The sequence below is a fragment of the Oncorhynchus keta genome, chromosome 1 (assembly GCF_023373465.1).
Source record: "Oncorhynchus keta strain PuntledgeMale-10-30-2019 chromosome 1, Oket_V2, whole genome shotgun sequence".
Lineage (NCBI taxonomy): Eukaryota > Metazoa > Chordata > Actinopteri > Salmoniformes > Salmonidae > Oncorhynchus > Oncorhynchus keta.
Genome location: NC_068421.1, coordinates 86,135,598 through 86,156,992, shown reverse-complemented (window position 1 = coordinate 86,156,992; position 21,395 = coordinate 86,135,598). Strand labels below are relative to the sequence as shown.

At 43.0% G+C, this 21,395-nt stretch overlaps 1 protein-coding gene across 9 annotated transcripts in view; it reads left to right on the top strand.

Annotated features, from left to right (window-relative positions):
* Positions 1-21,395, top strand: part of mast2 (microtubule associated serine/threonine kinase 2) — a 333,467-nt gene that overhangs the window by 284,952 nt on the left and 27,120 nt on the right. For 7 of the 9 annotated variants that reach the window (XM_052463428.1, XM_052463439.1, XM_052463424.1 and 4 more), the window contains 4 exons: positions 3,632-3,707; positions 4,380-4,400; positions 8,582-8,660; positions 11,986-12,137. In XM_052463428.1, coding sequence (XP_052319388.1) covers positions 3,632-3,707; positions 4,380-4,400; positions 8,582-8,660; positions 11,986-12,137 — 328 coding nt within the window. The remainder of the gene's footprint in view (positions 1-3,631; positions 3,708-4,379; positions 4,401-8,581; positions 8,661-11,985; positions 12,138-21,395) is intronic. The other 2 variants (XM_052463462.1, XM_052463449.1) reach the window with 1 other exon arrangement.

The following is a 21,395-nucleotide window of genomic DNA, read 5'->3' as shown; positions in this document are numbered from 1 at the left end:
CGGGAAGGACTGCCCGTTCCATGATCTCGCCATCACGGTTGACAACTCCATTGTGTCCTCCTCCCAGAGCGCTAAGAACCTTGGCGTGATCCTGGACAACACCCTGACGTTCTCAACTAACATCAAGGCGGTGTCCCGTTCCTGTAGGTTCATGCTCTACAACATCCGCAGAGTACGACCCTGCTCACACAGGAAGCGGCGCAGGTCCTAATCCAGGCACTTGTCATCTCCCGTCTTGATTACTGCAACTCGCTGTTGGCTGGGCTCCCTGCCTGTGCCATTAAACCCCTACAACTCATCCAGAACGCCGCAGCCCGTCTGGTGTTCAACCTTCCCAAGTTCTCTCACGTCACCCCGCTCCTCCGCTCTCTCCACTGGCTTCCAGTTGAAGCTCGCATCCGCTACAAGACCATGGTGCTTGCCTACGGAGCTGTGAGGGGAACGGCACCTCAGTACCTCCAGGCTCTGATCAGGCCCTACACCCAAACAAGGGCACTGCGTTCATCCACCTCTGGCCTGCTCGCCTCCCTACCACTGAGGAAGTACAGTTCCCGCTCAGCCCAGTCAAAACTGTTCGCTGCTCTGGCCCCCAATGGTGGAACAAACTCCCTCACGACGCCAGGACAGCGGAGTCAATCACCACCTTCCGGAGACACCTGAAACCCCACCTCTTCAAGGAATACCTAGGATAGGGTAAGTAAGGGTAAGTAATCCTTCTCACCCCCTTCTCCCCCAAAAAAAAAAAAAAAAAGATTTAGATGCAAGTGGCTGTTCCACTGGATGTCATAAGGTGTATGCACCAATTTGTAAGTCGCTCTGGATAAGAGCGTCTGCTAAATGACTTAAATGTAATGTAAATGTAATCTGTCTCCCTATCTCTCTCTATATATTTATCTGTCTCCCTATCTCTCTATATATATTTATCTGTCTCCCTATCTCTCTTTATATATTTATCTGTCTCCCTATCTCTCTTTATATATTTATCTGTCTCCCTATCTCTCTATATATATTTATCTGTCTCCCTGTCTCTCTCTATATATTTATCTGTCTTCTTTCTCTGCCTCTTGTTCTATGGTCAGTCTAGTATTTACTGAGTGGACAGTGCGTAGCAGACATCTGATTGGACAAGACAGTGTTCTTTGAATTTTGATTGGCTGAGAGGGACAGGTGTTCTGAGTGCAGTCACCAGGGTGGGAACTCCACAGAGATAGAGGTGTAGAAGTGAGGTACAGGTGCAGTGCTTAACCATCTGAATGGGACGCACCGTGAGACCCAAACTGTTGCCAGCAGCAGTGCACCTGCATTGGAAATTCACATGTATTATGTATTTTTGTACTTTTGTATTTTTATTTTTTTTGCACTTTAAACGTTAAGAACGATGTCCAATTTGTCATCCCATTTCTGATTGTGTCTGAGTGTGTGTTTGGATATTTGTCTATGTTTCTAATGGACTGTGTATGTCTCTGTCTGACTGTGTGTTTCTATGTCTCTGTGTTTGTTTATGTGGGTGGTAAAATAGGACACTGTCACTGAGGGAGCTAGCTGTTTGTCTGCATGCATCTCTTCTTTAATGAGCAGCAACCCAATAGATAGGACTTCAGGGGTGTAGAATGAGGAGAGTGTTTCTGCCATGAGGAAAACACAGAGGAGGTTTTTACTGTCATCAGAGAATTCTCATGTTACACACCATGGTCTCTACGGTGCAAATTACATACTGTATATGCCTCTGAATCGCTTTCAGCCTTCGCAGACAGTATGGGGTTGTTCCCCTGCAGTAGACTACAGTGTCTCTCCACCATACTGTAGAGCGAGGTGGATCCCCTGTCTGTGTGTATCACTGTATATGTCTGAGGACACGGCTCCATTTGAATAATGGTTCATCTTCTCAGTGAGGTGTGTGTGTATCTGTCTATCTATCCAGCCCCCTGCCTGAATCTACGGTACTGTTTGTACCTATGCAGCTCATTCTCCCATGCCTCCTAATAGCCCCTCGGAGGCCCCCAAGCCCATTTAAACACAGCTTTCACTGACAGGCCCAGGGTCCAGCCTCAACGCACTGCTACTCAATGTTATGCACTACCAGTTACATGACAGATACACACACACACTCAAACACACACACACACAAAGAGTCAAGCGTTTCCTACACAGATAGACAAGGAATAAATGTTTGTATTAATATTTAAAGGTTTTGTACTGCCTACGCTTTCTCAGAAAATACATAATTGATGCGGGAGGGAGGTGATCTCCAGCCCCCCGTCCGTCCGTCCGTCCGTCCGTCATGCTTCCCCACCTGGTGAATGGTGAGAGCAGGAAGCACACCATGTCCATTTCCCCCTGACCAGTTTTCAGATTTATTGGGGTGATTTTACAGTATATGGAGCAGATTCGGGATTTTCCATGTTGAGCAGGTTGTGACTCACACCCCAGGTTTCCTCTATGTTGAGCAGGTTGTGACTCACACCCCAGGTTTCCTCTATGTTGAGCAGGTTGTGACTCACACCCCAGGTTTCCTCTATGTTGAGCAGGTTGTGACTCACACCCCAGGTTTCCTCTATGTTGAGCAGGTTGTGACTCACACCCCAGGTTTCCTCTATGTTGAGCAGGTTGTGACTCACACCCCAGGTTTCCTCTATGTTGAGCAGGTTGTGACTCACACCCCAGGTTTCCTCTATGTTGAGCAGGTTGTGACTCACACCCCAGGTTTCCTCTATGTTGAGCAGGTTGTGATGCACAATGTAGGCTAACAGGCAGACAGAGGGTTCTATAAAGACCTGAACCCCAGAGCGTTTATTCAACCTCATCCCTGCTCTCTTTTTCTTTCTTTCATGTTCCTCCTCTCTCTATCTTCCTATTCTCTCTCCATCATTTTGTTTCTCTGTCCCTTCTTCAGTATTATTAAAGACAGTAATGACACGTTGTGTTCTGTGGCTACTGGAAGAGTAGCTTGTTTGTCTCCATCTCCTTCCTCTCTGTAATGGGCTTTAAATGCTCTTATTTCTCTCATTCATCTCATCTCTCTCTGATTCTACTGCTGCTGTTGTTGCTGTGAAGAAGCAGCCAGACGATTAGCAGCCCAGTCATTAAGCACCCTCGTCTCCGTCTCATCCGGGTCCTCCCCCTCACATCATCTCCTCGGGCCTGTCCCTGGCTAAATTAAAACACTGCATCAAGAGCTTTGTTATCTCTAAAAGACTCCTATTATCCTGTCGGAAAGTAGGAAGACAGAGGAGGGGGAGGTGTGATGTATTTGCTATTTACCGTTGGGTGAAGGAGGTGGGGGATGTACGTACTATGCGATACACACACAGGGATGTCAGAACAATAGATTCCAGTCCCTTTACACATGCTAATAAAAGTTGAGTGTTTTGCGGTAACCTGTGTGATTGTGTTGTTGGATTATTTCTGTTGTCCATGTGTCCTGCTAGGTTCTCCTTGACGTGGTTCTTAGCAGGAAATAAATATTATCTTGGGTAATCTATTGTGTAGGTTCACGACCTTGTTACACACATCAGTGATATGACTATGTAAGGGGACTTTATGGCCTTTACACCTAAATAACTAGATCTAGAGCTGAGCCTTTTGCTTCTTCTTGTATTTAATCATTGTCGTTCTATCTTACTTCTCCCAGGGAGCAGCCCCCTGGACAGCCCCAGAAACTTCTCACCCAGCACGGCTGCACACTTCTCCTTCGTTCCAGCTCGCAGGTGAGCCTGGGGTCAAGGGGTTAACTCATTGGGATCACATGACTTAATGTGTCTGATCGTCTTATCTCTGTATATACAGTGGTTTGCTAGGCAGAAGGGATTATTACCTCGTTCTGTCATTTGAGCCATAATGCTGATTGACAGTCACCTGCACCCCACAGAAGAGACAGTTTCCCCAAGCCCAGTGAAGCTCCTCCCATGGCTAATACTCACAGCAGCTCTGTGATAATTGACAGGCTGGCTAATCAAACCCAGATCATCTGAAGGGTTGAAGCCTAGTTTAATATCCTCTTATCATTCACAGGCTTTGAATAGGAGGTGTAATTACAGAACTAGATATAGCGAGCCTGAGAGGAGTTAAGCACAACTCCACATGAAAAGGATTCTAATAAGTAAGTTTCATCAGTTTTTCTAGACAAGAAGACCGATATGCCATGTGCTCGTAAAATGAAATAACCTGTCTTCTGTATGGGAGATAGATAACACTTCTGCTTCTGCTCTGAATCAGTAAATCAGGTAGGACAGGGAGACAGGAAACTTAACCTGATGCAACAGTGCCACACAATGGTGAAGTGTGATAAATCAGGATATCTGACATGAAATGATTCTGCGTTGCTCATCACAAAACCAGTAGGTTTGTAGAGCTAACACACTATCCTCTCTCCCACACAGTCACGGGCACAGGGCTGACAGGTAACCTTTCACCTTTCACCATCACCTTATCCCATGTCCTCTGCCCAGCATGGACACACCAGGGCCCCAGAGAAGTTCTAGTAGCAGTGATGTTCTAGGATCTATCCATATAATCGTATTCATTATGATCTAAAAGGCTAAACTGATCCTAGAGCAGCACTCCTCTGAGATGCTTTGTGGATACGGGCCCTGAAAAGGCTCCACGTCTTGTTGAGCAGAGCAGTCCTTTTGTGTTGCTGTTTTTACAGTGAACGTATCCGTGGATTTGTGATGCCCTAGACATTTACTAGTCCCTAAAGAAGTATGGTCATCCCAAGCCTGCATGAAACTACCCTATAACTAGGACTGTGATGCAAAACAGCTTCATTTCATCTCATATTCATCTCCATGTTGTGGTCTTGGCTGTGTTTGTGTGTGTGTTTGCTTGCATGTGTTTGCAGACTTTGTATAAATTGTATTCTCCACATAGCTCATCCAAATATACCTACTACTGAACATACTATTTTCTGTCCAAATGATATGCCGTCTCAACACACCACGTATTTATATTGTGGATTCTGACACATGCTCACTGTAATGTATCTACTGTGGGTTGTTATTTCCTGATTTCTTGCCTACACAATACATTCTACTGGCCTGTTGGAGCTAGTAACACAATACATTCTACTGGCCTGTTGGAGCTAGTAACACAATACATTCTACTGTACTGCTGGAGCTAGTAACACACTACATTCTACTGTACTGCTGGAGCTAGTAACACACTACATTCTACTGTACTGTTGGAGCTAGTAACGCAAGACATTCTGCTGTACTGTTGGAGCTAGTAACACACATTCTACTGGCCTGTTGGAGCTAGTAACACAATACATTCTACTGGCCTGTTGGAGCTAGTAACACAATACATTCTACTGTACTGCTGGAGCAAGTAACACACTACATTCTACTGTACTGCTGGAGCTAGTAACACACTACATTCTACTGTACTGTTGGAGCTAGTAACGCAATACATTCTACTGTACTGTTGGAGCTAGTAACACACTACATTCTACTGTACTGTTGGAGCTAGTAACGCAATACATTCTACTGTACTGTTGGAGCTAGTAACGCAATACATTCTACTGTACTGTTGGAGCTAGTAACACACTACATTCTACTGTACTGCTGGAGCTAGTAACACACTACATTCTACTGTACTGCTGGAGCTAGTAACACACTACATTCTACTGTACTGTTGGAGCTAGTAACGCAAGACATTCTACTGTACTGTTGGAGCTAGTAACACACTACATTCTACTGTACTGTTGGAGCTAGTAACGCAAGACATTCTACTGTACTGTTGGAGCTAGTAACACAATACATTCTACTGTACTGTTGGAGCTAGTAACGCAAGACATTCTACTGTACTGTTGGAGCTAGTAACACAATACATTCTACTGTACTGTTGGAGCTAGTAACGCAAGACATTCTACTGTACTGTTGGAGCTAGTAACACACTACATTCTACTGTACTGTTGGAGCTAGTAACGCAAGACATTCTACTGTACTGTTGGAGCTAGTAACACACTACATTCTACTGTACTGCTGGAGCTAGTAACACACTACATTCTACTGTACTGTTGGAGCTAGTAACGCAAGACATTCTACTGTACTGTTGGAGCTAGTAACGCAAGACATTATACTGTACTGTTGGAGCTAGTAACGCAATACATTCTACTGTACTGTTGGAGCTAGTAACGCAAGACATTCTACTGTACTGTTGGAGCTAGTAACGCAATACATTCTACTGTACTGTTGGAGCTAGTAACACAATACATTCTACTGTACTGTTGGAGCTAGTAACACAAGACATTCTACTGTACTGTTGGAGCTAGTAACACAATACATTCTACTGTACTGTTGGAGCTAGTAACACAAGACATTCTACTGTACTGTTGGAGCTAGTAACACAATACATTCTACTGTACTGTTGGAGCTAGTAACACAATACATTCTACTGTACTGTTGGAGCTAGTAACAATACTGTACTGTTGGAGCTAGTAACACAAGACATTCTACTGTACTGTTGGAGCTAGTAACACAATACATTCTACTGTACTGTTGGAGCTAGTAACACAATACATTCTACTGTACTGTTGGAGCTAGTAACACAAGACATTCTACTGTACTGTTGGAGCTAGTAACACAATACATTCTACTGTACTGTTGGAGCGAGTAACAATACATTCTACTGTACTGTTGGAGCTAGTAACACAAGACATTCTACTGGCCTGTTGGAGCTAGTAACACAAGACATTCTACTGTACTGTTGGAGCTAGTAACACAATACATTCTACTGTACTGTTGGAGCTAGTAACACAATACATTCTACTGTACTGTTGGAGCTAGTAACACAATACATTCTACTGTACTGTTGGAGTTAGTAACGCAATACATTCTACTGGCCTGTTGGAGCTAGTAACACAAGACATTCTACTGTACTGTTGGAGCTAGTAACACAATACATTCTACTGTACTGTTGGAGCTAGTAACACAATACATTCTACTGTACTGTTGGAGCTAGTAACACAAGACATTCTACTGTACTGTTGGAGCTAGTAACACAAAACATTCTACTGTACTGTTGGAGCTAGTAACACAAGACATTCTACTGTACTGTTGGAGCTAGTAAAACAATACATTCTACTGTACTGTTGGAGCTAGTAACACAATACATTATACTGTACTGTTGGAGCTAGTAAAACAATACATTCTACTGTACTGTTGGAGCTAGTAACACAATACATTCTACTGTACTGTTGGAGCTAGTAAAACAATACATTATACTGTACTGTTGGAGCTAGTAACACAAGACATTCTACTGTACTGTTGGAGCTAGTAAAACAATACATTATACTGTACTGTTGGAGCTAGTAAAACAATACATTCTACTGTACTGTTGGAGCTAGTAACACAATACATTCTACTGTTGGAGCTAGTAACACAAGACATTCTACTGTACTGTTGGAGCTAGTAACACAACACATTATACTGTACTGCTGGAGCTAGTAACACAATACATTCTACTGTACTGTTGGAGCTTGTAACACAAGACATTCTACTGTACTGTTGGAGCTAGTAACACAAGACATTCTACTGTACTGTTGGAGCTAGTAAAACAATACATTCTACTGTACTGTTGGAGCTAGTAACACAATACATTATACTGTACTGTTGGAGCTAGTAAAACAATACATTCTACTGTACTGTTGGAGCTAGTAACACAATACATTCTACTGTACTGTTGGAGCTAGTAAAACAATACATTATACTGTACTGTTGGAGCTAGTAACACAAGACATTCTACTGTACTGTTGGAGCTAGTAAAACAATACATTATACTGTACTGTTGGAGCTAGTAAAACAATACATTCTACTGTACTGTTGGAGCTAGTAACACAATACATTCTACTGTTGGAGCTAGTAACACAAGACATTCTACTGTACTGTTGGAGCTAGTAACACAACACATTATACTGTACTGCTGGAGCTAGTAAAACAATACATTATACTGTACTGTTGGAGCTAGTAACACAAGACATTCTACTGTACTGTTGGAGCTAGTAAAACAATACATTATACTGTACTGTTGGAGCTAGTAAAACAATACATTCTACTGTACTGTTGGAGCTAGTAACACAATACATTCTACTGTTGGAGCTAGTAACACAAGACATTCTACTGTACTGTTGGAGCTAGTAACACAACACATTATACTGTACTGCTGGAGCTAGTAACACAATACATTCTACTGTACTGTTGGAGCTAATAACACAATACATTATACTGTACTGTTGGAGCTAGTAACACAATACATTCTACTGTACTGTTGGAGCTAGTAACACAATACATTCTACTGTTGGAGCTAGTAACACAAGACATTCTACTGTACTGTTGGAGCTAGTAACACAAGACATTCTACTGTACTGTTGGAGCTAGTAACACAAGCATTTCACTGCACCTGCTATAACGCTTGCAAATCTGTGTCCGTAACCAATAAACTTAGATTTGATTGGAATTTTCAGTGTGAGTTGTCCCGGACATCGAGCTGGGTACCATGGCTCCATCAAGCCTTTCATAGTAATCCCAGGAACTGACATTAACCCCTGCCATCCTCTCTGTGTTTCTCTCTCTTTCTTTCTTAGGACGGATGGCAGACGCTGGTCTCTTGCCTCACTTCCCTCCTCTGGATATGGCACTAACACACCCAGCTCCACCGTCTCAGTGAGTTTGTGTGTGTGTTTACATAATGTTTTTGTGTGTGTATCTCACACCCCTCCTAGTACAGTACATCTCTTCCCTCTGGTGCAGCCCAGCCCAGTCTCACCGTTAGTCTCACCTTTAATCTGACCGTTAATCTGACCATTAGTCTCACTGTTAGTCTCACTGTTAGTCTGACTGTTAGTCTCACCGTTCGTCTCACCGTTAGTCTGACTGTTCGTCTCACCGTTAGTCTGACTGTTCGTCTCACCGTTAATCTGACCGTTAATCTGACTGTTAGTCTGACTGTTGGTCTCGCTGTTAGTCTGACTGTTAGTCTCACCGTTAGTCTCACCGTTAGTCTGACTGTTAGTCTCACCGTTCGTCTCACCGTTAGTCTGACTGTTAGTCTGATTGTTAGTCTCGCTGTTAGTCTGACCGTTAGTCTCGCTGTTAGTCTGACCGTTAGTCTGACTGTTAGTCTCACCGTTAGTCTGACTGTTAGTCTCACCATTAGTCTGACTGTTAGTCTGACTGTTAGTCTCACCGTTAGTCTGACTGTTAGTCTCACCGTTAGTCTCACCGTTAGTCTGACTGTTAGTCTCACCGTTAGTCTGACTGTTAGTTTCACCGTTAGTCTGACTGTTAGTCTGACTGTTAGTCTGACCGTTAGTCTGACTGTTAGTCTCACCGTTAGTCTGACTGTTAGTCTCACCGTTAGTCTGACCGTTAGTCTGATTGTTCGTCTCACTGTTAGTCTCACCATTAGTCTGACTGTTAGTCTCACCGTTAGTCTGACTGTTAGTCTCACCGTTAGTGACTGTTAGTCTCACCGTTAGTGACTGTTAGTCTCACCGTTAGTCTGACTGTTAGTCTCACCGTTAGTCTGACTGTTAGTCTCACCGTTAGTCTGACTGTTAGTCTCACCGTTAGTCTGACTGTTAGTCTCACCGTTAGTCTCACCGTTAGTCTCACCGTTAGTCTCACCGTTAGTCTGACCGTTAGTCTGACTGTTAGTCTCACCGTTAGTCTCACCGTTAGTCTGACCGTTAGTCTGACCGTTAGTCTGACCGTTAGTCTGACAGTTGGTCTGACCGTTACTCATATTGTTAGTCTGACTGATGTCTGGCACATACAGCCTCTTCCTCATGTTGATGAAAAGCCTGAAGGCTTCCTGCTTACTCACCAGCTCAGAAGAGATGAAGTTGTTGTGCTCATATAACCTCATTATGGATTCAGGTTAAATTAGCTCTGAATATTTTTTATCTTACTCAATGGAGCAACAATACCTCCGTAACCCCTAATGTACAGTCTAAATGTTTAACAGACAATCATCCCCATTTAAAATTCTCCAAAGTTTGTTCATTCACAACGGCCCAGTAGAGAGCAGAAGACACTACCTTAGCCAGGAGTTAACATTCACAGTAGCAGTTAGCCGCTGGGCTACTAGCTACCCGGCTCTTTTCCCCTTTTAATCCCACCCTCCAGCAGTTAGCCGCTACTAGCTACTCAGCTCTTCTGCTCCTGTAATCCCTCCCTTAGCAGTTAGCTACTACTAGTTACTTGGCTCTTCTGCTCCTGTAATCCTCCTTCCAGCATTTAGCCACGAGTAGCTACTTGACTCTCCTGCTCCTGTAATCCCTCTCTCCAGCAGTTAGCCGCTACTAGCTGCTCGGCTCTTCTACTCCTGTAATCCCTCCCTTTAGTAGTTACCCGTTACTAGCTACTTGGCTCTTCTGCGCTTGAAATCCCCCCTCCAGCAGTAAGCCCCTACTCTAGCTACTTGACTCTATTGTTTTTGTAATCCTCCCTCCAGCAGTAAACCCCTACTAGCTACTTGGCTCTATTGTTTTTGTAATCCCTCCCTCCAGCAGTAAGCCCCTACTAGCTACTTGGCTCTATTATTTTGTAATCCCTCCCTCCAGCAGTTAGCCCCTACTAGCTACTTGGCTCTATTGTTTTTGTAATCCCTCCCTCCAGCAGTAAGCCCCTACTAGCTACTTGGCTCTATTATTTTGTAATCCCTCCCTCCAGCAGTAAACCCCTACTAGCTACTTGGCTCTATTGTTTTTGTAATCCCTCCCTCCAGCAGTTAGCCCCTACTAGCTACTTGGCTCTATTGTTTTTGTAATCCCCCCTCTAGCAGTTAGCCCCGACTAGCTACTTGGCTCTATTGTTTTTGTAATCCCTCCCTCCAGCAGTTAGCCCCTACTAGCTACTTGGCTCTATTGTTTTTGTAATCCCCCTCTAGCAGTTAGCCCCTACTAGCTACTTGGCTCTATTGTTTTTGTAATCCCCCCCTCTAGCAGTTAGCCCCTACTAGCTACTTGGCTCTATTGTTTTTGTAATCCCCCCCTCTAGCAGTAAGCCCCTACTAGCTACTTGGCTCTATTGTTTTTGTAATCCCCCCCTCTAGCAGTTAGCCCCTACTAGCTACTTGGCTCTATTGTTTTTGTAATCCCTCCCTCCAGCAGTTAGCCCCTACTAGCTACTTGGCTCTATTGTTTTTGTAATCCCTCCCTCCAGCAGTTAGCCTCTACTAGCTACTTGGCTCTATTGTTTTTGTAATCCCTCCCTCCAGCAGTTAGCCCCTACTAGCTACTTGGCTCTATTGTTTTTGTTATTCCCCCTCCAGTAGTAAGCCCCTACTAGCTACTTGGCTCTATTGTTTTTGTAATCCCTCCCTCCAGCAGTAAGCCCCTACTAGCTACTTGGCTCTATTGTTTTTGTAATCCCTCCCTCCAGTAGTAAGCCCCTACTAGCTACTTGGCTCTATTGTTTTTGTAATCCCTCCCTCCAGCAGTAAGACCCTACTAGCTACTTGGCTCTATTGTTTTTGTAATCCCTCCCTCCAGCAGTAAACCCCTACTAGCTACTTGGCTCTATTGTTTTTGTAATCCCTCCCTCCTGCAGTTAGCCCCTACTAGCTACTTTGCTCTATTGTTTTGTAATCCCTCCCTCCAGCAGTAAGCCCCTACTAGCTACTTGGCTCTTGTTTTTGTAATCCCTCCCTCCTGCAATTAGCCCCTACTAGCTACTTGGCTCTATTGTTTTTGTAATCCCTCCCTCCAGCAGTAAGCCCCTACTAGCTACTTGTCTCTATTGTTTTTGTAATCCCTCCCTCCAGCAGTAAGCCCCTACTAGCTACTTGGCTCTATTGTTTTTGTAATCCCTCCCTCCAGCAGTAAGCCCCTACTAGCTACTTGTCTCTATTGTTTTGTAATCCCTCCCTCCAGCAGTAAGCCGCTACTTGGCTCTTCTGCTGCTGTAATCCCTCCTTTTAGCAGTTAGCCGCTACTAGTGCCCGGCTCTTCTGCCCTTGTAATCCCTCCCTCTCTGCTTCTCACAGTCATCCTGTTCATCCCAGGAGAAGCTGCACCAGCTGCCCTTCCAGCCCACGGCGGACGAGCTGCACTTCCTCACCAAGCACTTCAGCTCCGAGAGCATCACAGACGAGGATGAACGACACTCGCCCATGCGCCCCCGCTCACGCAGCCTCAGGTAGGACAGGACACCCAGAGACTCTTAGCGATCATGTACCCAGTATACGGCCCAGTGCCCACCCTATACCCCAAGCCTCCCTATCTGTACACGGCAGACCACAGACAGAACTCACCTGACTGGCTGGCTGTCTGACTGGGTGGTAGTAGGGCTGCCTGTGTAACTGCAGTAAACAGAAAGGTATTAAACCTAAAGGCCTATATTTAACTGATAGTCAAAAAGGTCATTGACATGTGGCTTGTGAGTGATTGGAGCTCGGAACACAAGCATTTCGCTACACCCGCAATAACATCTGATAAATATATGTATGTGACCAATAAAATGTGATTTGATTCGACAGTGATCTCTTCACTGTGGCGTCTCTCACCTTTCTATCGACCCAGCCTACCTCAGGCTCCTCTGTCTCTACCCATCACTCCCATTCCCTCTATCTTTCTCTCTCTCTCTCTCTGTTCTACAATTCCCTTTCCTGTCTCTTTCTGTTTGCGTCTGTCAGTGTTTGGTCATTGCCAGAGGTTATCTATCTCAGTCAGTGTGTCTGTCTGTCACAGACTCTGCCTTCTGTGAGGGGCCAGTTCTGGTGTCATCTCAGCTGATGCCACTCTGTCCTGACATGACCTGCTGCTGCCAGTCTAAACCTCTCCTCTCCTTCCATCCTTCTGTGTGGATGAAGAACTCACACTCTCCTTCTATCTCACTCTATCCTCATGAATGGAGAACAGAAAGTGTCTCTTTTGGTATTATATGAGAGAAACACTTCATGAGTTTTGATTTTAAGACTGCTATATGACGCAGAGAGAGGCCTGGCCCCTCAACTCCTACATTCTATAGTAGGCTGGGACAATACCAGTATCTTGATCATCTTCAGTATCATTGCAAGGAAACAAAACACAGAACAAAACAAACATCATTATGTTGTCATCCAGAATCACATTTATTTATTTTACAAACTAGAGCACACAATATCTTACACACAGCAGGTTTTTAAAGGACAAAAGTATTTAGTCTGCTTCGTGTTTTCATTTTTTCCATGGAAAAAATATTTGGATACTGGTATAGTCACAGACCTAGATAGGCTGTATCTCTCTCTGAATGTACTCAGTATTGGATACTGGTATGGTCACAGACCTAGATAGGCTGTATCTCTCTCTGAATGTACTCAGTATTGGATACTGGCATGGTCACAGCCCTAGATAGGCTGTGTCTCTCTCTGAATGTACTCAGTATTGGATACTGGTATGGTCACAGCCCTAGATAGGCTGTATCTCTCTCTGAATGTACTCAGTATTGGATACTGGTATGGTCACAGACCTAGATAGGCTGTATCTCTCTCTGAATGTACTCAGTATTGGATACTGGCATGGTCACAGCCCTAGATAGGCTGTATCTCTCTCTGAATGTACTCAGTATTGGATACTGGTATGGTTACAGCCCTAGGTAGGCTGTATCTCTCTCTGAATGTACTCAGTATTGGCCTGCCTCAGTGTTTTCCCCAAGCACGTGGAGTAGCCAGACAGGCTCACCTGGGCTGGGGGGATAGTACAACAGCAGCTGTTGTACAATATCATATACAACTGCTGACATCCACAGGCTTCAAGCTTCCTTTTAAGAGGCATTTTCTCAGCTTTCTGCAATACAGATGTGATAGAAGAATGACGCCAGTGTTTAACATGGGCTTTGCTACGCAGAAAGCAGCAGTTGATTACTCCATTGTCAACACTTTGATTTAATCAGTAGACCTTCATCAATATCTTTGATATAGTTAGCATATACAGTACCAGTCAAACGTTTGGACACCTACTCATTCAAGGGCTTTTCTTTATTTTTACTATTTTCTACCTCGTAGAATAATAGTGAAGACATCAAAACTATGAAATAACACATATGGAATCATATAGTAACCAAAAAGTGTTAAACAAATCAAAATATATTTTATATTTGAGATTCTCTGTGGTCCAACTCATCCCAAACCATCTCAATTGGGTTGAGGTCGGGTGATTGTGGAGGCCAGGTCATCTGATGCAGCACTCCATCACTTTCCTAATTGGTCAAATAGCCCTTACACAGCCTGGTGTGTTGGGTCATTGTCCTGTTGAAAAACAAATGCTGGTTAAGTGTGCCTTGCATCCAAAATAAATCACTGACAGTGTCACCAGCAAAGCACCATCACACCTCCTCCTCCATGCTTCACAGTGGGAACCACACATGCAGAGATCATCCGTTCACCTACTCTGCGTCTCACAAAGACACAGCGGTTGGAACCAAAAATCTCAAATTTGGACTTTCCACCGGTCTAATGTCCGTTGCTTTTGTTTTTTGGCCCAAGCAAGTCTCTTCTTCTCATTAGTGCCCTTTAGTCGTGGTTTCTTTGCAGCAATTTGACCATGAATGCCTATTCACGCAGTCTCCGCTGAACAGTTGATGTTGAGATGTGTCTGTTACTTAAACTCTGTGAAGCATTTATTTGGGCTGCAATTTCTGAGGCTGTTAACTCTAATGAACATATCATCAGCAGCAGAGGTCACTCTGGGTCTTCCTTCCCTGTGGCGGTCCTCATGAGAGCCAGTTTCATCATAGCACTTGATGGTATTTGCAACTGCACTTGAATACATTTTCCGGATTGACTGACCTTCGTGTCTTAAAGTAATGATGAACTGTTGTTTCTCTTTGCTTACTTGAGCTGTTCTTGACATAATATCGACTTGGTCTTTTACCAAATAGGCCTATCTTCTGTATACCACCCCTACCTTGTCACAATACAACTGATATGCTTAAACACATTAAGAAGGAAAGAAATTCCACAAATTATCTTTTAACAAGGCACACCTGTTAATTGAAATGCATTCCAGGTGACTACCTCATGACACTGGTTGAGAGAATGCCAAGAGTGTGCAAAGCTGTCATCAACACAAATTTGAAGAATCTCAAATATAAAATATATTTTGATTTGTTTAACACTTTTTTTGGTTACTACATGATTCCATATGTGTTATTTCATAGTTTTGATGTCTTCACTGTTATTCTACAATGTAAAAAATAAAGAAAAACCCTGGCGTCCAAACATTTGATTGGTACTGTATATCAATATCTTTGAAAATACCATATAGGTATCGTTAGCTTTTAAAACGATTCAATCTGTTTTCTTTTATCCTATTTTGGACCAGTGAGGCAATCTCTCCACTAGCCTACCTATTGTTCCTGCTGTGAGGAGGATTCACCATCTTCATCGAATGTTTTCATCATTTATCTAACAGTTTGCAAATTAGGGAGCCAAATGAAAGCTCTCTTACCAATGCAATTCGGTAAGCTACTGATGAGTCACTCACTTTAACGTGTCTGGCAAGTCCTGATGGACTTCATATTGAAAATAGAAACCAGATCTTTTGTTTACTTGTCCCGATGCGATTCACTGGACTAGAGGTCGACCGATTATGATTTTTCAACGCCGATACCGATTATTGGAGGACCCCAATAAAAGCCGATACCAATTAATCAGCCGTTTTTAAAAAATGTATTTGTAATAATGACAATTACAACAATATTGAATGAACACTTATTTTAACTTAATATAATACACCAATAAAATTAATTTAGCCTCAAATAAATAATGAAACATGTTCAATTTGGTTTAAATAATGCAAAAACAAAGTGTTGGAGAAGAAAGTAAAAGTGCAGTATGTGCCATGTAAGAAAGCTGGTGGTTCCTTTTAGCATGAGTCTTCAATATTCCCAGGTAAGAAGTTTTAGGTTGTAGTTATTATAGGAATTATAGGACTATTTCTCTCTATACAATTTGTATTTCATATACCTTTGACTATTGGATGTTCTTATAGGCACTTTAGTATTGCCAGTGTAACAGTATAGCATCCCTCTCCTCGCTGCTACCTGGGCTCGAACCAGGAACACATCGACAACCCTCGAAGCAGCGTTAGCCATGCAGAGCAAGGGGAACAACTACTCCAAGTCTCAGAGTGAGTGACGTTTGAAACGCTATTAGCGAGCACCCCACTAACTAGCTAGCCATTTCACATCGGTTACACCAGCCTAATCTCGGGAGTTGATAGGCTTGAAGTCATAAACAGCGCAGTGCTTGAAGCATTGCGAAGAGCTGCTGGCAAAACGCACGAAAGTGCTGTTTGAATGAATGCTTATGAGCCTGCTTCTGCCTACCATCGCTCAGTCAGACTGCTCTATCAAATCATAGACTTAATTATAACATAATAACACACAGAAATATGAGCCTTAGGTCATTAATATGGTCGAATCCGGAAACTATCATTTCGAAAACAAAACGTTTATTCTTTCAGTGAAATACGGAACCGTTACGTATTTTATCTAACGGGTGGCATCCCTAAGTCTAAATATTGCTGTTACATTGCACAACCTTCAAAATGATGTCATAATTACGTAAAATTCTGGCAAATTAGTTCGCAATGAGCCAGGCGGCTCAAACTGTTGCATTTTCACCAGGTTAATATTGCCTGCTAACCTTTCTTTTAGCTAAATATGCAGGTTTAAAAAATATATACTTGTGTATTGATTTTAAGAAAGGCAGTGATGTTTATGGTTAGTTACACGTTGGAGCAACGACAGTCCTTTTTCGCGAATGCGCACCACATCGATTATATGCAACGCAGGACACGCTAGATAAACTAGTAATGTCATCAACCATGTGTAGTTAACTAGTGATTATGGTTGATTGATTGTATTTTATAAGATAGGTTTAATGCTAGCTAGCAACTTTACCTTGGCTTCTTACTGCATTCGCGTAACAGCCAGGCTCCTCATGAGGCAGGTGGTTAGAGCGTTGGACTAATTAACCGCAAGGTTGAAAGATTGAATCCCTGAGCTGACAAGGTAAAAAATCTGTCGTTCTGCCCCTGAACAAGGCCATCATTAAAAATAAGAAAGTGTTCTTAACTAACTTGCCTCGTTAAATAAAGTTGTAAAAATATATATATATATATATATCGGAGTCCAAAAATACAGATTTCCGATTGTTATGAAAACTTGAAGTCGACCTCTACGCTGGACATATAGCTACTTGTATGATTTATGAATTGGAAGGATACATGAGATCGACTTTATTCAGTCAGTTCAACACCTTTTATAAATAAGCTCAGTGAATAGATTGACGGGCAGGTAAATGTTGAACTGGAATGTAAAAATGCACTGGCCCGACACATGGACCCTGGGCCATCGTTAATGTCAGAACCTGCATGTGAAAGAAAATCCAAGAATGTCCCACAAAACAATTGGCGGAGTGGATTATATGGTATAATCCGTTCATTATATGGTATGTGGAAATTCATTGACATTATATTGGACCTGCAAATTCATGCTCTCTTTCTCCATGTAAAGAAATTAGACTTGCAACCACATTCTAGCGGGAGAGGGCTCTGTATACTTTTTTAAAGGATTTCTTTTTTTGTAGCGAATTGAAAAGTAGCCTAGTTAATTTAAGTGGAAAAAAGTACCTGGCTTGAAAATTAGTCTGTATCGGCTGTTTTGCCGACAGCCGGCGCTAGTGGAAAACACTGCCTGCCTTTCAGGCCAGCTAGCAGAATTATATCTATGAATATTAGATGAGCTAGCAAGGTGTGAGAAAGAAGATCATTACCAGCCCTTTACAAATGGCTCTCTCTGCTGTATGACTGTACTATATAATCATCTGAAGAGAGATAGAGAGATGGGAAGAGAGGGGGTGAATGGGAGGGGAGAGATGGAGGCTTTAGAGGAGAGTGGGATGAAGGGGTGGGCTTGAATAAGGGTGATTGCTATGGTAAGCGAGAGAAAGGGTGCTGGAAAGAGAGTGGTAAAGTGAACGAAGCAGATGAGGTGAGGGAGAGCGAGTGAAAGAGAGAGAGCGCGTGAACCGGAGGGAGTGAGAAAGAAAATGATGAGTCTCAGACCAGCTAATTATGATTAGAGAAATAAAGAAGGAAGCAATCATATGCTAATTTCATGGCCTTATTATCTGCCATACTGAAAGTGATGACAGCTGTGGTTCTTCTCCTGTCCTTCCTCTCTCTGTCTCACCACTCACTCAATCTTCAGGAGTTGTAGAAATGAGCTCAACATGTTCACCCATCGTAGGTTTGTCATATCCAGCTGTGGGTCCTGTTATAATGAACAGCACAGAGCCATATGGCCTCACAGACAGACACACACACAGAGACAGACACACAGACCCTTCATTTTGGGTGTACCCCTATTGAATCTACAGTATTATCCATATTATTATAATGCCTATAATCCATATTATTATAGGCATTTACGTTACCCCCTCCTCACACAGACACACACACACCTTCCTGCCTCTCACACAGACAGCCACCCCCTCCTTTTCTCTGTCACGCTCAATTAGGTTCTTCATTTCCCCAGTTGCCCTCCTCACTGGTGTTATGCCAAATCTTACCCCCTCTCTCTTTTCTCTCCCCCTCTTACTCTCTGATTCACTTAATTTATCATCTTTCTCTCTGATTCACTTTATTTATCATCTTTCTCTCTGATTCACTTAATTTATCATCTTACTCTCTGATTCACTTTATTTATCATTTTTCTCTCTGATTCACTTCATTTATCATCTTTCTCTCAGATTCACTTCATTTATCATCTTTCTCTCAGATTCACTTCATTTATCATCTTTCTCTCAGATTCACTTTATTTATCATCTTTCTCTCTGATTCACTTCATTTATCATCTTTCTCTCTGATTCACTTTATTTATCATCTTACTCTCTGATTCACTTCATTTATCATCTTTCTCTCTGATTCACTTTATTTATCATCTTACTCTCTGATTCACTTCATTTATCATCTTTCTCTCTGATTCACTTTATTTATCATCTTACTCTCTGATTCACTTCATTTATCATCTTTCTCTCTGATTCACTTTATTTATCATCTTACTCTCTGATTCACTTCATTTATCATCTTTCTCTCTGATTCACTTAATTTATCATCATATTCCACCCTGACTTTTTCTTTTGAGCACCATTTTCATGTAATCTGACGTCAGTGTTTTAAATAAGCTCACACACCATTTCACACGTTTTAAAACCCTCACTCTTACAGCAACTGTAAGTGCTGTGCTACATCAGTGGTTCCCAACCTAGGTCCTCCAGTACCCCCAACAACACACCTGATTCAACTAATCATCAAGCCCTCAGTCAGTTGAATCAGGTGTGTTTGGCCAGGGCTTCAACAAACCTGTGTTGGGGGTACTGGACTATATCAACTTAGAGAATCAGGTGTGTTTGGCCAGGGCTTCAACAAACCTGTGTTTGGGGGTACTGGACTATATCAACTTAGAGAATCAGGTGTTTTTGGCCAGGGCTTCAACAAACCTGTGTTGGGGGTACTGGACTATATCAACTTAGAGAATCAGGTGTGTTTGGCCAGGGCTTCAACAAACCTGTGTTGGGGGTACTGGACTATATCAACTTAGAGAGAATGAACAGGATTCAATGCTCCTGAAACAGTTCATGCTGATGTAAAAATGGATTTTGAAATACATTTGATTGGTTAACACAGGCTTTTACTGTAGATACAAAGCTTCAGACAACTCTTTCCTCCCACAAGTTAATGAGAGTCTGTGTTCAAGGTCGTTTCTCAAATGATTATGAAACATATTTTTTTGAAAATGGCCTGAAGGTGATTTTGATGTTCCGTTATGGGAGAAATGTTTCATTTTCGAATGAGCCTTTGTCTGATGTTATTCATTCTCAGGACCTTCGGGATTCTATTAGCAGCTTGTTTGATGTGAGCTTTATTCAATAACGCCACAAATCACTCAAAGACACTCCACTCTCACACAACGGAAGGGGGGTGGGTGAAAATATCCTATTTGAGTATTTATGACTCAGCCTCTGGCTATGCATCAATCTCTGTCAGAGCTAACCTTTGGTTACCGTGGCAGCAGTGATTGTGGTTCTGAGTGAAGTGTTTTATATAAAAAGACGTGTGTGTGTGTGTGTGTGTGTGTGTGTGTGTGTGTGTGTGTGTGTGTGTGTGGCAGGACTCAGAGCTGAGAATATTCCTCCTCAGTTTGTTTTGATGATTGACATATATTTATTATATATATATATATTTATTGTTAAGAATAGGGGCGGGGAGGTAAGTCCTTCTGTTCACCTGACTTAGAATTCCTCAAATGTCGACCGCATTATCTACCAAGAGAATTCTCTTCGATTATAATCACAGCCACAAATATTCCCCCCCAAGCAGACAATATCGACGGCCCTGAACAAACTTTATTTTACTCTATGTAATCTGGAAACCACATATCCGGAGGCTGCATTCATTGTAGCTGGGGATTTTAACAAGGCTAATATGAAAACAAGACTCCCTAAATTCTATCAGCATATTGATTGTGCTACCAGGGATGGTAAAACCCTGGATCATTGTTATTCTAACTTCCGCGACGCATAAAAGGCCCTCCCCCGCCCTCCTTTTGGAAAAGCTGACCACAACTCCATTTGGTTGCTCCCAGCAAATAGACAGAGACTAAAACAGGAGGCTCCCTCCCTCAGGTCTGTTCAACTCTGGTCTGACCAATCTGATTCCACGCTTCAAGATTGCTTCGATCACGTGGATTGGGATATGTTCCGCACTGTGTCAAACAACAACATTGACGAATACGCTGATTCGGTGAGCAACACAACGGCTCAGACACAAGAGGTATGTGGCAGGGTCTACAGTCAATCACGGATTACAAGAAGAAAACCCTGTAGCAGTCACTTTCGTCATCATGAAGTGCTTTGAGAGACTAGTCAAGGACCATATCACCTCCACCCTACCTGACACCCTAGACCCACTCCAATTTGCTTACCGCCCCAATAGGTCCACAGACGACGCAATCGCAATCACACTGCACATTGCCCTAACCCATCTGGACAAGATGAATACCTAATGTGAGAATGCTGTTCGTCGACGACAGCTCAGCATTTAACACCAAAGTACCCTCCAAACTCAAGACCCTGGGTCTCGACCCCGCCCTGTGCAACTGGGTACTGTACTTCCTGACGGCCACCCCCAGGTGGTGAGGGTAGGTAACAACATCTCCACCCCGCTGACCCTCAACATTGGGGCCCCACAAGGGTGCGTTCTGAGCCCTCTCCTGTACTCCCTGTTCACCCACGACTCAATCATCAAGTTTGCAGACGACACTACAGTGGTAGGTTTGATTACCAACAACAACGAGACGGCCTACAGGGAGGAGGTGAGGGCCCTCGGAGTGTGGTGTCAGGAAAATAAC